The sequence below is a fragment of the Diaphorina citri genome, unplaced genomic scaffold (genome assembly GCF_000475195.1).
Source record: "Diaphorina citri unplaced genomic scaffold, Diaci psyllid genome assembly version 1.1 scaffold61, whole genome shotgun sequence".
NCBI classification, from domain to species: Eukaryota; Metazoa; Arthropoda; class Insecta; order Hemiptera; family Psyllidae; genus Diaphorina; species Diaphorina citri.
Window position 1 is genome coordinate 310,017 of NW_007377498.1, and position 20,436 is coordinate 330,452.

Genomic DNA, 20,436 nt, shown 5'->3' on the forward strand with positions numbered 1-20,436 from the left:
CTTGAGCTTATGCTAAGCCGCGAGACTCATCTCTGACATAACAGAGAATAGAGACAGTTTCGGCCGAGTTCACAATGGGCACTGTAATATGGTTCAATCCAGTACATTCCCCGAGGCCTATGATTTGCATGATACAGACACAAAAGCACAGGTGTTGAGAGACGGGAAGTGGAAAACAGTACTTATAGACTTGGGTGTCCATACTGTTGCGTCATATTTGTAAATAAATACATTGAACCCATTACGCACAACATGGATAAAGAAGATAGGATCATTGTCCTCAAAACAAAAGAGGAATCAATAATTGTGGACACCTTGTGCATTAAGTACAAACCAAAACTTGATAAAATTAAGTTAAAAAATATAAAAAAAGCGGTCATTCGTAATAAAACCATTAATGAAAATCAGAAGCGGTCACAAAGTGTTAAGCTCCGCCGGTTCTGGTGATAGGATTATGTGGTGCCAGTCACCTGTGTCAATAAGACCAGAATAATCCTCTGTTAACACAACAGTGCTCGGAATCAAATGATCATTCATTTGATCAAATCAAACAATACGTGACGCCCAAGAAGCCTACTCGTAATATTATCGGACAGTGGCATTGATACAAGTCGGCCTAAATCTCTCTTGAAAAGAAACTTCTTGGTTAAATCAACTTAAACCACCATTATCATATTATCAACAAAATTTGCTTTTTTACCCGCACAAAGTGTCCCCAAAATTCCTCCAAAGTTGTACGGATTCTCTCGTTGTTTACTTCGGCGAACGGAATGCAAAACAATATAATCAAGCAATTCAGGCAGTTCGAGTTCTTGTGGATTTTTTCTTTTCACCGACAACACTATTAATGTGATCCCAGCCAGCATATGTTGGGCCCAAAGCTTCGAGTAATTTGATCTTGCCAGCCTCCTTGTGCAGATTTTTTTGCCCCTTTTTGTGAAATAATTTGTACCGAGTGTGCCAAAAGTTCTCGGTTTAATCGATCAGAATCCGAGTATTAAAACTCTGATTTCCTGATAAGAATGGCTGCATTTGAAGAGCTAAAAATAGAATTGTAGCCGTCAACGTATTATAATAGGCATAGGCATACATGTTTGGGTCATCTCTCATCTCTACAGGCAATTAAAAATTAGAAGGTGAAAAATTGCGCCATCAGCATCGCAATGATTCCTCTCATCAGAAGAATGGATAGAAATTGGCAGGACTTTTTGCGAAACTTTTTTTTTTTTTTCTTTTTATGAGAATAAGTTCGATGAAAATGGTGCAACACCAAGAAGATTCCAATGGACCAATGCTGTCACTTTTCAAATTCTTTAAAAGAATTCCCAACGTCAAAAACTAATCCCAGATTTCCCTTATCTCAAACAAACAATTTGACAACAGCCAATTTTGCGAAAATCCGTTCGTACCCTGTACAAAATCATTTCATTCATTAAACAAATAAAAAAAATGTGTTCGAAAAAAAGTCCTAATAAAACTGAACGTCTAATGTCTGGAGATGAGAAATCGGGATATATGGTGCTCATATGATCTCAGTGAGAGACTTTTTTGTTTAGGTGCCGATTTAGGTGGGGTCATGGGGGGAAATCTTTTGTTAAAGAAGGAACGGACTACTGTAAATTAGTCGTCATTTTTGAATGCCTCATGACTTTTTACCGATTGTTTCTTGACAACAGATCTAGAATGTTACTGGTTTTGACATATTCCCAGTCTGTTTAACCCACATAATCTTTCAAAGATTGCTTTCATGGGCGTCCCCCTAGAAAAGGGGTATTTGTTTAAAAAAAAGGTTGGGAACCACTGCCCTAGAAGGAACGCTAATTTCGCCCCTGATTCTTAATGTTTCACCATTTTTTTTTTTTATGTCATAGATTTAAATATTGTCGAAGAAGAAATCACAATAAAAAAATTCATTCAAATTAGAATAGGTTGAGTGGAGATAATTTTAAAACGGGAGGCCAAACCTTTAAACTCAGGGCGCACACAGACAAAACTCACAATAAATATGGCAATAATTTAATAGAGATATTATATTAGCGGACTAATTTGTATGATAATTCAGTGATTGGAATATTAGCATAACTATTTTATGGGTGCATTATAGAGATAGGCAACCATATTACCAGAGACAACTTCCAAGATAGGAACTTCAGTAGTGAACAAGTAAGGATGGGCGGTAGAAAATAACTCGGACAAGTTGTCTACTGATTATTGTCTGGTAAAAGAGTAAATTATTGTCAAGACTATTTAAAAAAAAAAAATCAATAAAACTGCACAAGCATGCACTGAGTGAATCAAGATGGGAGGTACTGCAAGTCAACCAGTCAAGAGCCACAACGCACCATAGTGAACAAGTAAGGATGGGCGGTAGAAAATAACTCGGACAAACTTGTCTACTGATTATTGTCTGGTAAAAGAGTAAATTATTGTCAAGACTATTGAAAAAATCAATAAAACTGCACAAGCATGCACTGAGTGAATCAAGATGGGAGGTACTGCAAGTCAACCAGTCAAGAGCCACAACGCACCAAAAGCAGAGAAATCAATTAAAAACAATTAGAATTCTAATCAAGGTCATCGCGACAATGAATTTCCAAGAAAAATATAACACAAACAAGAGCACAAAATTGTGTATAAAAAAATGAATTTGGAATTGCACTTATTAATATAAAAAAAGTATTAAACGCTGTGTGCAGTGAGACTTCACAATGTTGAGGAATTTAGCCCATGTCTGCGATATTGTTCTTTCCCAACAAGTTTGTTTCGCATGAACCCAAGAATAGACATTGACCTCAGTTCAACTCTTACCGCATATGACGAGACGATAGGGAAGACATTTCATATGTCAGAAAGCACATGGAGTGACAACTCTGAGGGATCACATTCTATTGATTCTAGATATCTTCGGACGTCTGACGAGGAGCTTTTGTCAGTTGTGTTCACACCAAACTGTTCAGTTTTCATCATCGCTTTGTCTAAATATTCAGTTGGTCTTTTCGTTTTTCTGAGTTGGTTGGTTGGTTTCAATTTGCCAGCTGCAGAAAAAAACAGCCCATTTTTAAGAATTTTATGCTAGACAGGTGATGCCTTTGAGGTACTGTGGTATCCCATTTTTCTCGTCTTTTATGATCTATTAAAATCCGAATCTACTATTACCAGAGATAAAAACCTTTTGAATAATTTTTAATAGCGTAAATTAAAAGCCAACTAGGTGTTAATATTTGTTTTACGACACGGTTGAATCCTTTGACAATAAACATCGACTATCCCTCTGTCTTTCATATCGGACAAGGGCCAGGGTGCCAGGGTCACACAATGGGTGGGGGATGGTTTCAAGGGTGTTTGAGTGTTTATTTGTTTAGTTATTTTTAATTTATGCAGTTGTGAATAACGTGGGAGTTCAAATATTTAAATTCTCAAAGTCATCAGATGGTCAAATCACTTGGAAGAGTTGGAAGCAATTTGCAAGAAGAGAACGTCGGCAAATCTGTCATTTCTCAAAAAGGAGTATAAGGACATCTTTGGAGGAAATTCATCTTTCGAGGAATAATTTCACTGAAGAAAACGGTGAACCGAAGTACCTATTGTGTTATGTACCTGTATAGAGATTTCCACCTCAAGAGTTAGGACCAATGCAGGAGGCCGCAGTCTGGGGGCTCACAACTCCAAGTGCCGGGGTTCATTCGATCCAAACTTTCCAACTTTTTTTTCCCCCCGACTTGATTTTGCTCAGTTTTTGCAACTTTTTTTAACGTTATTTCCATATATTTTGTTATTTATTCATTTTTTAACGTTGGTGTGGGTCCTACAAACTAAGACATCTTTATCTTTGGGCTGGAAATTTATCAGTTGGGGACCTCGATTTTTTTTTTTTTTTCAATCAATCTCTAAAGGCTAAGTCTTTTTATTTATTTTATATGAAGGGATATAATAAAACTAAGCACAGATTAGCACTTCATCTTTTTTCCTATTTTTTGAAAATCCTAGAAAAAAAAAGAAGTAGAAATGTTCATAATGCATGTTCAGTACATTAGTTTCATTTTCTTTCCCTACTTTTTCTTCAAATTTACACTTAAATCAACTAAAAAAAAAAAGATCCAACGTCGTTAAAAAGTGGGAAACGAAGAAATTTATGGTTCATATTTTCATGATTGGAGCAAGACCAGGGCGTGAGAATCACGGGAAAAAATAAATCAAAAATCCGGACAATATTCAACTGCTGAGGGCGATGAATTCTGTCAAAAATCAATTTTCTACATCCAAAATTTGTTCACGGTTTTGGTTTTTTGCAACTCATGGATGTTTATATCCTCTTGGGAGTTGGTCTTGGGATATAAGACTCTTTTGTTTCTTTGCCATTTTAGAGTTCAAAAAATTTAGGAATATCAATAGTGGAAGATATCCTTCAAAGATTTTGGAAAATTTTCAAGGATCCACCAATACCAAAGTTTGTTTTGAAGTTTAGATTCAAAATCTTCCGTTTTTTATATGCTTTTTTACTTTCTGTTAACATATTTCTCGTGATTTTAATCATGATAACAAGCTCATATTATAAACAGGACTCAGCGCTATCAGATCTGATTTCTGGATCACCTAACAATCTCACATTAACCTCCCCAATATCAGTAACCCAAGAGGCAGAAACCTTGCACAAGGAGACAAATTTGAAGGGTCATTATCACATATTTTTGTCATCCCTGGACGTCCAATGTTGGAAAAGCCAAAGGCAAGACTTCCAAGAGCCAAAATTCAAAGAGGGAGTACACGCAATCACGCACCTTAACGAGACAAACAAATTTTCGAACGAAAAAGAATGGAAAAAGACTTACACAATTTTGCCAGACTTCTAAAAAGGCTGCGTAAGGGCAAAAGCAATAGTAAACCAGCACTTTTACAGCCACTTCTTTAGGCAGACCTGCCGGAGACCTTCAAAGGACAAAGCACCTTTTACAGGACTGAAGAAGTTTTGCTGAAACCTGTTCTCCTTAGTGGGCCAAGCTGGGGTCTGTTGTCACCCATGTGTCGTTGCGAATTAATCATACCCATCCAAACTCTGAGAACGGTCCACCTAGCATTAAATCACCAGGGCCCAGCGAACTGTTTTGATTGTCAGTGTTAATTGTTGTTTGATTTATGCGATTATAAGCAGGACGATATGTGGACATAGGACTAGGACATTCATCATAAGACGTATGTCTTCTGGAGCTATTGTCTTCATGTTTCCTTTAACTAGAGTTGGAAGTTAGGAACTAACGGTTTTCTTTGTCCCAGTGTACATCATGTGGGACAAATTGGGAATGGGAAAATTCCAGCTGACCTCTCGAAAATCGGTCAGATACACAAAAGGCTGTCAACATCATTTATCTTGATAACTGTTCTCATTTCTTCATAATTATGATCTAGCTAGATCTTCAAGATTCCTCTAACTTCTCAAGACTTCCTACCATCTGCTTCCGAAACATCGATTGTTATGACGGGATATAGGCGACCGTCTAGCGTCTGTGAGAGGTCCTCTTTTAGGTGGCGTTTTATTTCGGGTGTTCCGTTCATCGAGTCTAGACGCTAGGCAAGTTTGTTCACACATATGAAACAATTGTAAAAAAAACTACGACTATTTCGATGGTTTTTACTAGTATTTTGTTTTGGAAACAGGAATATTGCGAGTTCTGTAACTTTGGGCATTTGAGGGTATTTTTTCGGGGGTTTCTGGCAATGCTTACATTACCTATGTACCATGCCTTAACTTAAAAAAGCAAATTGTACATGAATTTTTACCGGCAAATTTGTGCTTTTATATGAGTTTCGAATTTGCGCGAGGTTTTATACCGCGTTTTGGATTCATTCGCAGTCATTTCTTCACAAAAGCACCTCATTCCAGTCAATAATCCATCGTACAATTCCACCTCTGACTTCAATTCTTTGTCTTCAAAAACCAAACCAATCTGGTAGCGCTTGGCCTATCTCAATTCATGGGGGATCTCACATCTGCCCCGTACAGAAACCCCCTTCTAGCTTATCAGGGGGTTCTTGAGCACATCTGCTAATACCCTGCGCTCAGTCTTTGATAACCTTTGCAGATTTTCTATTGATGTCTCTTTTTTTACGCACAAAGGTGTTTTTTTATGATTTTTTTTTTATTTTTTATACAAATGATATTTTTAACATAGAAATGTTTGAATTTGAAGTCATTGCCACTTGATTTTAAGTAAAATGTGGAAAAAAATTTAGCATGTTTACCTGAGATGAATCAGAATGTTCAATAATGTTGGATACATTCATCTATTCCCTAGTTAAAGGTACAGTACAGACTTGGAATAATATTGTCGATTATTTTAATTCGGATTTTGAAGATAGAAATACTGCTGATAGCAAATAAATATGCCTTTTCTAAATGCATAACGACAGTTTTCTTTGTGACCTTTGTCACGAGCACAAAAGACATTTACCGAATTTATCAAAGAACTAAATGTCGTTTATTTTAATAGACTCACACCAGGACGTTTCAAAACGCCAAAAACGTTTGAGATGGGGACACACACTTTTGTTTTAAAATCCCTGCACTTTTCTCCTGTCTGAAGAATACAAAGGAAAGATTTTTGATCAAAAGAATAAGAAAAATGGGCTCTATTCTTCGAGTTGGATATTTGGGAAAAGCTGTTGATTGTGTACATAGGAATGGTAAAGCAGATTTTTCACTAATTGATGAAAATTTGGATAGTAAAACAATAAAGATTGGACAAATCGACAGACAAAAACTTTTCCTCGAAGATTTTGATGCAGTTAACATCCGTTTGACACGTAATCATCTGGGTAACATGGATGATAATGTGTCGTGAAACGTGAACGACTCACACGAAGACAGAAAGACACCCAGACTGAACTTCCAGGAGGCGATAACTTGCGGATCGTGACTGGGGACTTTTGAGGACATCTCAAATGGATCCGATGGAAAAGTTGTGAGACCAAGTAAACTTCAAGCAATAGTAGAGCTGTGGTTTTGGATTTGGACTTCGACTTGGGCTCTATTCTAAATGTGTTTAGGAAAATGGTTGTTTTTAATGTATCTCCTCTGACGTTTTAAAATGTTGATGCATTTGCTCTCTAACTTTTCGTTTTCATAAGAAATCTTCTAACAATGCAAGCCTCAACAACATAATTGCCTTTGTGAAGACCTTTGCATAAATGTTCCGAGTTCAAAAGATTATTTCCGGAAACATAAAAAAACCCCCAAGTCAGAGCTGAAACTGTTACATTTTTTGCACAAATTCAAGAAAACATCTTGTGTAAACATAAGATGCAAGATTGCAATTGTTTTCTTGCACATAACGACACCTACATAGAGGGTAATATTGCACTTCATATCCCTACTTCATAAAAATGTACACACAAAGGACCAGGGTATTTCTTTTGAGCAAATTTTTGAGTTTTGACAATGGACAATTTCGAGACCTTTGTTGTGAAATGACTTGCGAGTTTACAAATGTTAGATATACCACTATGTACTACTTGTTTTGAATGGAAAACGATTTTTTGTAGGCATAAAAAATCGCTCCGTCTAAAATCGAGAAACTTGTTTTGTCTCAAAGAAAATGCGAAGATATTTGACAAGAACAAAGCAAAGATGAGCAGGGTTCTTCTCACAGAAACTACAATAGGTTCAAATAATTCTCTCCAATTAAAACAAAAAGAATTTCTCAAAAGGAGAATTAATTATTTGTTCGTATGCAAATATCATCTATTAATCTATGACAGAAGGATAAATAATGACTAGCCTTTACCAGCGGAATGGCCTGTTAACCCTAAGAAATTAACCTTTACCTAAAGAAAGGGTTTGAGATTGTCCTTAATTAATTTCTTGGGTTTTCTTTTACAGGTTACCGTTGGAAAACAGTTTCGATTTTTTTTTTAGTCTTAATTTTCAAAATGAAATTTAAGACTAGGGTCTTCTCATTGTTTCAAAGTTTTTCAATTCTTTTGTTACTTAACACGCATTGTGTTAGTTCTTTCGCTGGCAATGTCTCTCACGAATTGCTTCAGCAAATGTCCTAGTCTTAATGAATCTAGCGTGCAATTAAATAATTAAAACTGAACCTTCCGGATCAGAATCGGGAAATTAGGTAACTCCATGGCTTCAAACGTCTTTTGTTTTTCCAACGAAGGTGTACGCCCATGGCATTAAGATCTCGTTAATAAATAGGACAAGGAAATTAAATAATTATGGGCTTTTAACATGTAAGACATTTGATTATTTGTAATTACTTACAGAAACGATGGGCATTTCCTTTAGTTGGGACAGAAAATTGACGCCCATCCATGCCTAATTTTCTTGTTTGAAATAATCACTGCACTATTTCATGGAAAGGGTAATGGACTTTTGTTTTAGGCACGAGTAAATGGACTACCAAACCGTGAGAGTAGGGAATTCTGGAATGGCCTTCAATTTGACATTCCTGAATACAGTTTCAGATGAGGAAAAATCAAGTGAAGTCCAAATGGCAAAATTCTACATGTAAAAATTCCTCTAGGTTTTTTTTTTCTTCTTTTTCAATACTAAAACCGAGTTTTTTGTTTCTGCTCACAGATCGACGTCATGTCATAATTCTCTAACCTCGCTGACAGATTAGCAAGAACGTGTCTTAATCAACAATGTGAGATTTGCAAGCAAAAGGAACGCCAAAATCACCACTCATTCAAAACCAAGGCGCGCTGAAATCTTCCCACACCAATAACGCGAAAATTCCTCAACAAGATTCACAATGCAAACAAACTCACACAAAGAAAGGAATGGAACCGCGAATGAGGATAGCACATTGTTCTTTTCAAGGGAGATTTCAAAGATGGGAACCCCCAATTCATGAAAAAGTGGCATTACTTAGGTACGTTTCATTCAAACTATTTCAAACAAATGGACTTCAGTATTTGTATGGACAGTTTGAAAATTTCGAGGGAAATTTTCTCCAGCATTGGTAGCAGATCTTTGGATGAAATTTTGGAAAGGAGAAGAGGAAGAAGAGGGGATAAGTATATGAATTTCATACTTTAAAGCTATTGAAAAGTCCTAAGAATTAGATATCTCCGAAGATAAGGCTAATGATCAAGAAGAGCAAAGCCATATCCATAATAATGATGAAAAGGAATTCGAGGAATTCTAAAGCTATATTGAAAAGTCCCAAGAATTAGATATCTCCGAAGATAAGGCTAATGATCAAGAAGAGCAAAGCCATATCCATAATAATGATGAAAAGGAATTCGAGGAATTCCTCAAAATCCGATTCCAATTCAGCAATTGATCGTATCTATCTATCTTCTATTATATTTAGGTGGTGTTCGTCGGCAAATGATCCTAATTTGGAGAGATTCTTGTCAAGTTTTCGAGTTGTTCTCCTAATCACTATAGCGGGCTAAGTTTCCGCCCCTCAGCCTGGCACGTGCTGGGTTCATTGGAACTATGGCCTAACTGAGGGGCTTTCATTGGGGAGCAATAGGAACGAGTATGGTCCAATGGGCAATTGGTCGTATCTATCTATCTTCTATTATATTTAGGTGGTGTTCGTCGGCAAATGATCATAATTTGGAGAGTTTCTTGTCAAGTTTTCGAGTTGTTCTCCTAATCATTATAGCGGGCTAAGTTTCCGCCCATCAGCCTGGCACGTGCTGGGTTCATTGGAACTATGGCCTAACTGAGGGGCTTTCATTGGGGAGCAATAGGAACGAGTATGGTCCAATGGCCATTGAGTAGGTTTCCTAACTGTGTTATAATATAATTGTTATATAGGTTATGGTTCTCTAATAAACTCATAATCAATACTAGGCGGTTCAGAACATTACAATCAAATTTAAATCCAGATTCCGACCTAGACCTAAGGTGTTGAAATGAATCCCATATCTAGCACGGATTATTAAAATATCACAGGCCATAACTTTAATTAATACGTCTCTACACCTCAGAAATCCATAATTATAGAGAAGTTTAAAGACAATAAAAAAATTCGGCGCAAACCTAACCTAGGCCTACCACCTAAGAATATTAATACTGAAATTAATTCAAATGGTAGGTATAGGTTTTCGGCAACTATTTCATTTTTTTTAACTAGTTGATTACAGGTTTACCAAGTCCTTAGTTGGTTTGAACTGGAGATTTTTTTTTTATCATTGGCTGATATCAGTGCCGGAGAGAAGTTTAAATTTTTCAAATCCAAATATCATTAGTGGATTATCAAGTTGGCTTTTAAAATCAGCAATTTTCCCATTTTCTCAGCTTGGATATCCTTCACTGAAGTTCCAGTTGCTGATACTAATAAGTAGGTATAGTGGTGATCTAATAATCAAATGGGAAGTTAATATATTGGAATGCCATCCATTCTGCGATTTTCCTATGAGACGTAGAGTAGCATTAACCCCTAACTAACTGATCATGAGAATAGGTATAGACCTCGTATAGAACATTGCACATAGTAAATGTTGATAAATAAACAAGATGATGAAAATAAAATATTAAATACTCTAGAAACAATTAACAAATATAAATAATCTGAATGAAATAACAAAATAAATCATCTAAACAATAACAACATAAATTTTAGGAAAATCTAATAAAGGCTCTGAAATAAATCTATACAGATTTTAGGTTTCAAATAAATATTGCACATCAATAATCACAAATAATTTTTAAAATATGAAGTAAATGACAATGCCCTGTAAATGACATTTCTGTGGTGTTGGATTAATAAATAAGTTGAAGAATCTATAAAATCATCAATTTTTGATTTTTTGCTTCTAGCGGGTTGATATCCCATTTTTTCCTACATTGCTCTCAAACAGTTAAAACTATGATTAGGTATTTCGTACTATAATCACGAGATCATCTTCTTATAAAACTTCGGGAAATTCCTCATGCGTTTTCTAACAGGGCAAACCTTTAACAAGGTATTATCCCATGCCCACATACCCGTAAGATACCCATATACCAACCAACAAAATGTGACTTCATCGGCGAAGATTCTCTAGCAGACCTACCACACTTGCCTATAGATCACCTGAACCATACGTCTCTCCAAGATAAAGCTATCGCGTTTTCAGCCCGTCTACAACTCTAGACGCTGATTCGGATGCTGGAAAGTGCAAAATGCATAGATAATCTCATAATCAGGCGAGTCATTCTAGCAGATAACAAAATTGAGCATATCAGGTGTGAAGCGACATCTATTGGCAAGGGAACTCTGATTTCCTGGAATCCACCTGTACTGTACAGGGTGCGTTATTGAACATTTTTACAATTTAAAGGACACAAGGCACTTCAATTTGAAGAGAAGAGGCAATTACAGGATCTATGGGTATTTTTAAATACGAAAATAAGATCGAATCCCACAAAGGGACATTGAAATCCTATTCGGGCGAGAAAAACAAACAAAACATCTGTACTTCGAAGACTTTGATAAAGTAGATCCTCAAGAAACTTTCAGTCCGAGAGACATTTTCTATTGTCTAAATACGAAAACAAGATCGAATCCCACAAGGGGACATTGAAATCCTATTCGGGCAAGAAAAACAAACAAAACATCTGTACTTCGAAGACTTTGATAAAGTGGATCCTCAAGAAACTTTCAGTTCGAGAGACATTTTCTATTGTGTTTCATAAACGAATTAAACAGACGTATTCGATATAAACAGACACAAGTACAGAACCTCCATCTCTGAGACCACTCGGTAAACAAGGGAACTCTCTCGGCTAGTTAAGACATTTCAGTCTCCTCCGATGCAGTTAACATCCGTTTGACACGTAATCATCTGGGTAACATGGATGATAATGTGTCGTGAAACGTGAAAGACTCACACGAAGACAGAAAGACACCCAGACTGAACTTCTAGGAGGCGATAACTTGCGGATCGTGACTGGGGACTTTTGAGGACATCTCAAATGGATCCGATGGAAAAGTTGTGAAACTAAGTAAACTTCAAGCAATAGTAGAGCTGTGGAATGTTGGTTTGGGATTTGGACTTCGACTTGGGCTCTATTCTTCGATTTGGATATTTGGGAAAAGCTGTTGATTGTGTACATAGGAATGGTAAAGTAGATTTTTCACTAATTGATGAAAATTTGGATAGTAAAACTAACCTTGGCCCTAAAAAATCCCGCCTGTGGCTCTGCCATCAATTGGTAATATGGTTGCATGAGTTGTGACATAGCCCATAGCTCAAATTGGCGGGCAATATTATCAAAATGTGTTTCCTTCCACCAGTCAAAATGTGTTTCCGACACACATCTAGTGTTCTGGAATTCTGAACCCCAATAACTAAGAAAATCACAACCTTGGCCCTAAAAAATCCCGCCTGTGGCTCTGCCATCAATTGGTAATATGGTTGCATGAGTTGTGGCATAGCCCATAGCTCAAATTGGCGGGCAATATTATGAAAATGTGTTTCCTTCCACCAGTCAAAATGTGTTTCCGACACACATCTAGTGTTCTGGAATTCTGAACCCCAATAACTAAGAAGAATCATCACAGCAATCATTTAATTCAGGTCCATCAACCTAGTGTAAACCCAATTAAGTAGGGTTTTCTAAAACAGTTTAACATTTTCCATGTTGATACTTTTTAGCGCTATTCGATCAAACAACATAGATGATAATCTTAAAGCTATCAGATTCTCCGTTTGTGAGTGATTTTTTAAGTGTTTCAGTGAGAGGCTATGCTGATAGATTTATCTTTAACGGCGATTTTTATTCTGTTCAACTTCTAATGTTTCTGACATTCCTGAAACACTCATTGATAGCTGAACTCTGGGCTATGGCACTATTTTAATGTTTTCCCCAGTGTACACTTAACCGCAGAGGCGCCTTCCCATGTTTTCCACAACAGGTTTTCGTTTTCTATCGAGATATGTCTAAAAACTTTCGATTTCTATGACTAGTTTTCACTTTCGACATCGCTTGAGATTCTCCGTTTGTGAGTGATTTTTTTAAGTGTTTCAGTGAGAGGCTATGCTGATAAATTTATCTTTAACGGCGATTTTTATTTTGTTCGACTTCTAATGTTTCTGACAGTCCTGAATCTATTGCTGAAACACTCATCGATAGCTGAACTCTGGGCTATGGCACTATTTTAATGTTTTCCCCAGTGTACACTTAACCGCAGAGGCGCCTTCCCATGTTTTCCACAAATAGTTTCTAATAATAAAACAAGGATTAGTAAAGTTCTGAGAAATAATAAAACAGCCAGAGTCAATCTTCTCAGGACGAGAGTTGATTTCTATTATTGCGAAATCAGTTTCCTTCTGTGATTCATCTTCCTCCTTGAATTTGCATGAGATGATATGACTGGGAATATAATGTATGTAATCACTTCATTGTATCCAACCGTGAGACTACAATAGGTTCAAATAACTATCTCCAATTAAAACAAAAAGAATTTCTCAAAAGGAGAATTAATTATTTGTTCGTATGCAAATTATCATCTATTAATCTATGACAGAAAGATAATGACTAGCCTTTACCAGCGGAATGGCCTGTTAACCCTAAGAAATTAACCTTTACCTGAAGAAAGGGTTTGAGATTGTCCTTAATTAATTTCTTGGGTTTTCTTTTACAGGTTACCGTTGGAAAACAGTTTCGATTTTTTTAGTCTTGTGAGAGTAGGGAATTCTGGAATGGCCTTCAATTTGACATTCCTGAATACATTTCCAGATGAGGAAAAATCAAGTGAAGTCCAAATGGCAAAATTCTACATGTAAAAATTCCTCTAGGATTTTTTTCTTCTTTTTCAATGCTAAAACCGAGTTTTTTGTTTCTGCTCACAGATCGACGTCATGTCGTAATTCTCTAACCTCGCTGACAGATTAGCAAGAACGTGTCTTTTGGGACCGCGGGTATTTGTTTATTCATGAAGAACATCCACGTATGAGTCTTAATTTTCAAAATGAAATTTATGACTAGGGTCTTCTCATTGTTTCAAAGTTTTTCAATTCTTTTGTTACTAGACACGCATTGTGTTAGTTCTTCCGCTGGCAATATCTCTCACGAATTGCTTCAGCAAATGTCCTAGTCTTAATGAATCTACCGTGCAATTAAATAATTAAAACTGAACCTTCGGGATCAGAATCGGGAAATTAGGCGACTCCATGGCTTCAAACGTCTTTTGTTTTTCCAACGAAGGTGGTACGCCCATGGCATTAAGATCTCGTTAATGAATAGGACAAGGAAATTAAATAATTATGGGCTTTTGGGCATGTAAGACATTTAATTATTTGTAATTACTTACAGAAACGATGGGCATTTCCTTTAGATGGGACAGAAAATTGACGCCCATCCATACCTAATTTTCTTGTTTGAAATAATCACTGCACTATTTCATGGAAAGGGTAATGGACTTTTGTTTTAGGCACGAGTAAATGGACTACCACTGTGACTGTCCCTTCTGAAGGACTTAAGTGATTAAAGTACGCGCACAACTACCATTAGGTTCTAGATAACTTATACCAGTTTGTCCTCAGAAACAAAGAGGGTTTTGGAAAAGATTCAACACAGAACAACTGAATAAAACCACCACCCAGAGAAGCTTTCTAAACTGACAGCACTACAACAAGTACACAACGCCTGGGAACTCTCAGAGTGGGCGGTATTCACAATGTGAGATGTGCAAGCAAAAAGAACGCCAAAATCACCACTCATTCAAAACCAAGGCGCGCTGAAATCTTCCCACACCAATAACGCGAAAATTCCTCAACAAGATTCACACAAACTGACAGCACTACAACAAGTACACAACGCCTGGGAACTCTCAGAGTGGGCGGTATCAACAATGTGAGATTTGCAAGCAAAAGGAACGCCAAAATCACCACTCATTTAAAACCAAAAGGCGCGCTGAAATCTTCCCACACCAATAACGCGAAAATTCCTCAACAAGATTCACAATGCAAACAAACTCACACAAAGTATCTTCCCAGATTTCTGTAAAATCATTCATCTTGGAAAAAAAAAAATTCGCTGAGGTCCACCCGACTCACCATGAGAACAATACGAAGAGAGCAAACAAGTTGGGTTCTTCTATTTGTATTTACCTTATTATCCGAATATTACCAGCATCAATGAGGATGACTTAATGGGGTATTTATTTGAGGATTAAATCAAACATTGTCGATGAAACTCTTCAATGAATGGAATTCTTTTGTCGGAACCTCCTCGGCGGATTTTTCACGCAGTCACATATGTAAGATATGTGAGGATCGACAAAAACATATGTTAGGAAAGATGGAAAGATCCCGAGATAGGTCGGGCAAAACCGACAGCAATGGGTTATCCGTAAATAAAATCCAATAAAAGTATAGAAAACAAGGATTTCGACAGTCAATTGGTGGACCTTACTAAAGAACTTCATGTTTACTCACCGAATAAATCATTCATCTTGGAAAAAAATTCGCCGAGGTCCACCCGACTCACCATGAGAACAATACGAAGATAGTAAACAAGCTGGGTTCTTCTATTTGTATTTACCTTATTATCCGAATATTACCAGCATCAATGAGGATGACTTAATGGGGTATTTATTTGAGGATTAATACTATAATCTTAAATTCGGCAGCTCTAGTTTTGTCTATAATTTATAGAGAGGCCTCATTATTGCTTCATCTATGAATACAGAGTGTTAGTAAAGGAGATTAAAAAACTAGATTAGGATCAGATATAAAGGGAATGCCTCACTCTTGGGTAATTGACTGATTGTTTCATAGTTACTGAAGAGCAGAACGCCATGTTCAAAGTCCAAAAACCCAAGGAATTTATAGGACAGGGGCAACCATTTTCTGGCTGATGGTTGAAGGTCGAATCACGGCGAAAACTATTAACTTCATCTATGAATACAGAGTGTGTTGGTAAAGGAGATTAAAAAACTAGATTAGGATCAGATATAAAGGGAATAGTATGGAATTTCTTGGCGCAACCTGTATAGAAAACGGAAAATGTACCAAAACCTTTGCAGGTTTTCTATTGATGTCTCTTTTTTTACGCACAAAGGTGTTTTTTCATGATTTTTTATACTTATTTGTAATACAAATGATATCTTCACCACCGAAATGTTTAAATTTGAAGTCATTGGCACTTGTTTTTAATAAAATGTAACATGTTTACCTGAGATGAATCAGATTTTTCAATAAAGTTGGCCATGTTGGTATCTTTTCCATAGTTAAAGGTACAGTACAGACTTGAATAGTATTGTCGATTATTTTAATTCGGATTTTGAAGATAGAAATACTGCTGATAGCAAAGCCTTTTCTAAATATATAACGACAGTATTCTTTGTGACCTTTGTCACGAGCACAAAAGACATTTACCGAATTTATCAAAGAACTAAACAATTGACTGTCGTTTATTTTAATAGACTCACACCAGGACGTTTCAAAACGCCAAAAACGTTTGAGATGGGGGGGGACACACTTTTGTTTTAAAATCCCTGCACTTTTCTCCTGTCTGAAGAATACAAAGGAAAGATTTTTGATCAAAAGAATAAGAAAAATGGCATAAACAAAACATTTATTTGAATCAAAATAGAGAATGTGTTTAGGAAAATGGTTGTTTTTAATGTATCTCCTCTGACGTTTTAAAATTTTGTTGCATTTGCTCTCTAACTTTTCGTTTTCATAGGAAGTCTTCTAACAATGCAAGCCTCAACAACATAATTGCCTTTGTGAAGACCTTTGCATAATTGTTCCGAGTTCAAAAGATTATTTCCGGAGACATAAAGCAACATAAAAAACCCCCAAGTCAGAGCTGAAACTGTTACATTTTTTGCATAAATTCCAGAAAACATCTTGTGTAAACATAAGATGCAAGATTGCAATTGTTTTCTTGCACATAACGACACCTACACAGAGGGTAATATTGCACTTCATGAAATGTCCCTACTTCATAAAAATGTACACACAAAGGACCAGGGTATTTCTTTTGAGCAAATTTTTGAGTTTTGACAATAGACAATTTTGAGACCTTTGTTGTGAAATGACTTGCGAGTTTACAAATGTTAGATATACCACTATGTACTACTTGTTTTGAATGGAAAACGATTTTTTTCTTCTTTTTCTTGCAATATATGAGGAAAGTGTATTAAGTACAAACCAAAACTTGATAAAATTGAGTTAAAAAAATATAAAAAAAAGCGGTCATTCGTAATAAAACCATTAATGAAAATCAGAAGCGGTCACAAAGTGTTAAGCTCCGTCGGTTCTGGTGATAGGATTATGTGGTGCCAGTCACCTGTGTCAATAAGACCAGAATAATCCTCTGTTAACACAACAGTGCTCGGAATCCTGCATGGAAACTAATGGAGGAAAGCTGGTCTGTGTTTTCGTAGAGGATTTAACCTTGGCCCTAAAAAATCCCGCCTGTGGCTCTGCCATCAATTGGTAATATGGTTGCATGAGTTGTGACATAGCCCATAGCTCAAATTGGCGGGCAATATTATCAAAATGTGTTTCCTTCCACCAGTCAAAATGTGTTTCCGACACACATCTAGTGTTCTGGAATTCTGAACCCCAATAACTAAGAAAATCATCACAGCAATCATTTAATTCAGGTCCATCAACCTAGTGTAAACCCAATTAAGTAGGGTTTTCTAAAACAGTTTAACATTTTCCATGTTGATACTTTTTAGCGCTATTCGATCAAACAACATAGATGATAATCTTAAAGCTATTGAAAAGTCCTAAGAATTAGATATCTCCGAAGATAAGGCTAATGATCAAGAAGAGCAAAGCCATATCCATAATAATGATGAAAAGGAATTCGAGGAATTCCTCAAAATCCGATTCCAATTCGGCAATTGGTCGTATCTATCTATCTTCTATTATATTTAGGTGGTGTTCGTCGGCAAATGATCATAATTTGGAGAGTTTCTTGTCAAGTTTTCGAGTTGTTCTCCTAATCATTATAGCGGGCTAAGTTTCCGCCCATCAGCCTGGCACGTGCTGGGTTCATTGGAACTATGGCCTAACTGAGGGGCTTTCATTGGGGAGCAATAGGAACGAGTATGGTCCAATGGCCATTGAGTAGGTTTCCTAACTGTGTTATAATATAATTGTTATATAGGTTATGGTTCTCTAATAAACTCATAATCAATACTAGGCGGTTCAGAACATTACAATCAAATTTAAATCCAGATTCCGACCTAGACCTAAGGTGTTGAAATGAATCCCATATCTAGCACGGATTATTAAAATATCACAGGCCATAGCTTTAATACGTCTCTACACCTCGAAAATCAATAATTATAGAGAAGTTTAAAGACAATAAAAAAAATTCGGCGCAAACCTAACCTAGGCCTACCACCTAAGAATATTACTACTGAAATTAATTCAAATGGTAGGTATAGGTTTTCGGCAATTATTTTATTTTTTTAACTAGTTGATTACAGGTTTACCAAGTCCTTAGTTGGTTTGAACTGGAGATTTTTTTTTATCATTGGCTGATATCAGTGCTGGATATAAGTATTAATTCTTCAAATCAAAATATCATTAGTGGATTATCAAGTTGGCTTTTAAAATCAGCAATTTTCCCATTTTCTCAGCTTGGATATTCTTCACTGAAGTTCCAGTTGCTGATACTAATATGTAGGTATAGTGGTGATCTAATAATCAAATGGGAAGTTAATATATTGGAATGCCATCCATTCTGCGATTTTCCTATGAGACGTAGAGTAGCGTTAACCCCTAACTGATCATGAGAATATAGACCAAGTATAGAAAGAGGAACATTGCACATAGAAAACTTATCTAGGTATAGGTAGGTATAGTAAATGTAAATAAATAAACAATATGATGAAAATGAAATATTAAATACTCTAGAAACAATTAACAAATATAAATAATCTGAATGGAATAATAAAATAAATGATCTAAAGAAAAAATAACATAAATTTTAGAAACATCTAATGAAGGCTCTGAAATAAATCTACATATTTTAGGTTTTAAATATATCTATTTATATTGCACATCAATAATCACAAATAATTTTTAAAGTATGAAGTAAATGACAATGCCCTGTAAATGACATTTCTGTGGTGTTGGATTAATAAGTTGAAGAATCTATAAGATCCTCAATTTTTGATTTTTGAGTTTTTGCTTCTAGCGGGTTGATATCCCATTTTTTCCTACATTGCTCTCAAACAGTTAAAACTATGATTAGGTATTTCGTACTATAATCTTAAATTCGGCAGCTCTAGTTTTGTCTATAATTTATAGAGAGGCCTCATTATTGCTTCATCTATGAATACAGAGTGTTAGTAAAGGAGATTAAAAAACTAGATTAGGATCAGATACAAAGGGAATAGTATGGAATTTCTTGGCGCAACCTGTATAGAAAACGGAAAATTAATTGAGAGGAATGATAGAAGAGAGAAAAAGAAGAAGAAAACGCAAATGGAATTCCAATGTAAAATTACAGAAGTGTTTTCTACATTTATAGATAAAGTCGAAACAAAACCATACATTATAGAGTTGTTTCAGAAGTCATCACGTCAGAAAATATTTTTTACACTCAGTTGCTTCGACTAATCTTCAAACAGATATGAGTACCACCCAGAAATTGGACAGTATTTAAATTCTAAAAATCATCAGATGGTCAAATCACTTGGAAGAGTTGGAAGCAATTTGCAAGAAGAGAACGTCGACAAATCTGTCATTTCTCAAAAAGGAGTATAAGGACATCTTTGGAGGAAATTCATCTTTCGAGGAAAAATTTCACTGAAGAAAACGGTGAACCGAAGTACCTATTGTGTTATGTACCTGTATAGAGATTTCCACCTCAAGAGTTAGGACCAATGCAAGGAGGACATGCTTTCGACTTACCTGTATAACATAGATTGATTAACGTTAAAGCGTGTTGCCTAATGAGTGGATGGTCTTTACTCCAAGAGACACGTTCTAGAATGTGGTCGAGGAAATCTGACGCTGTGATTGTACTTAAATTCCATCTAATCTTACAAACTACTAGTAACTCCATTTTCTGAAATCAAAGAAGCAAAAGAAGAAAAGATTAGTCAAAAAATCAAAATCTAAAAATCATGTGAACAATTTGATATATACCTCCCAAAAAGGTATAGACTTTAGTATGATAATGGGTTCGAAACCAAATTTGGATTAATTTGATTTTCTCAAAAACTTCAATGTCAAGCATAAAATAAAAGTGTAGCGAACAATTAGCTGAGGGAGATCAAAGGTTAATTATTTTCCAAACTTTGCTGAATTCAAAGTTCGAACATTGTTGTATTTCCATTCAATGAACAATTTGATAAATACCTTCCAAAAAGGTATAGAATTTAGTATGATAATGGGTTCGAAACCAAATTTGGATTAATTTGATTTTCTCAAAAACTTCAATGTCAAGCATAAATGTGTGGCGAACAATTAGCTGAGGGAGATCAAAGGTTAATTATTTTCCAAACTTTGCTG

The 20,436-nt window shown here is 35.9% G+C and overlaps 1 protein-coding gene across 1 annotated transcript in view; it reads right to left on the reverse strand.

The window, feature by feature from the left end:
- The window catches only part of LOC103518509 (G1/S-specific cyclin-D2), a 145,889-nt gene that overhangs the window by 59,438 nt on the left and 66,015 nt on the right, over positions 1-20,436 (reverse strand). The window contains exon 3 of the mRNA XM_008483580.3: positions 19,834-19,990. Within this exon, the coding sequence (XP_008481802.1) occupies positions 19,834-19,990 (157 nt within the window). The remainder of the gene's footprint in view (positions 1-19,833; positions 19,991-20,436) is intronic.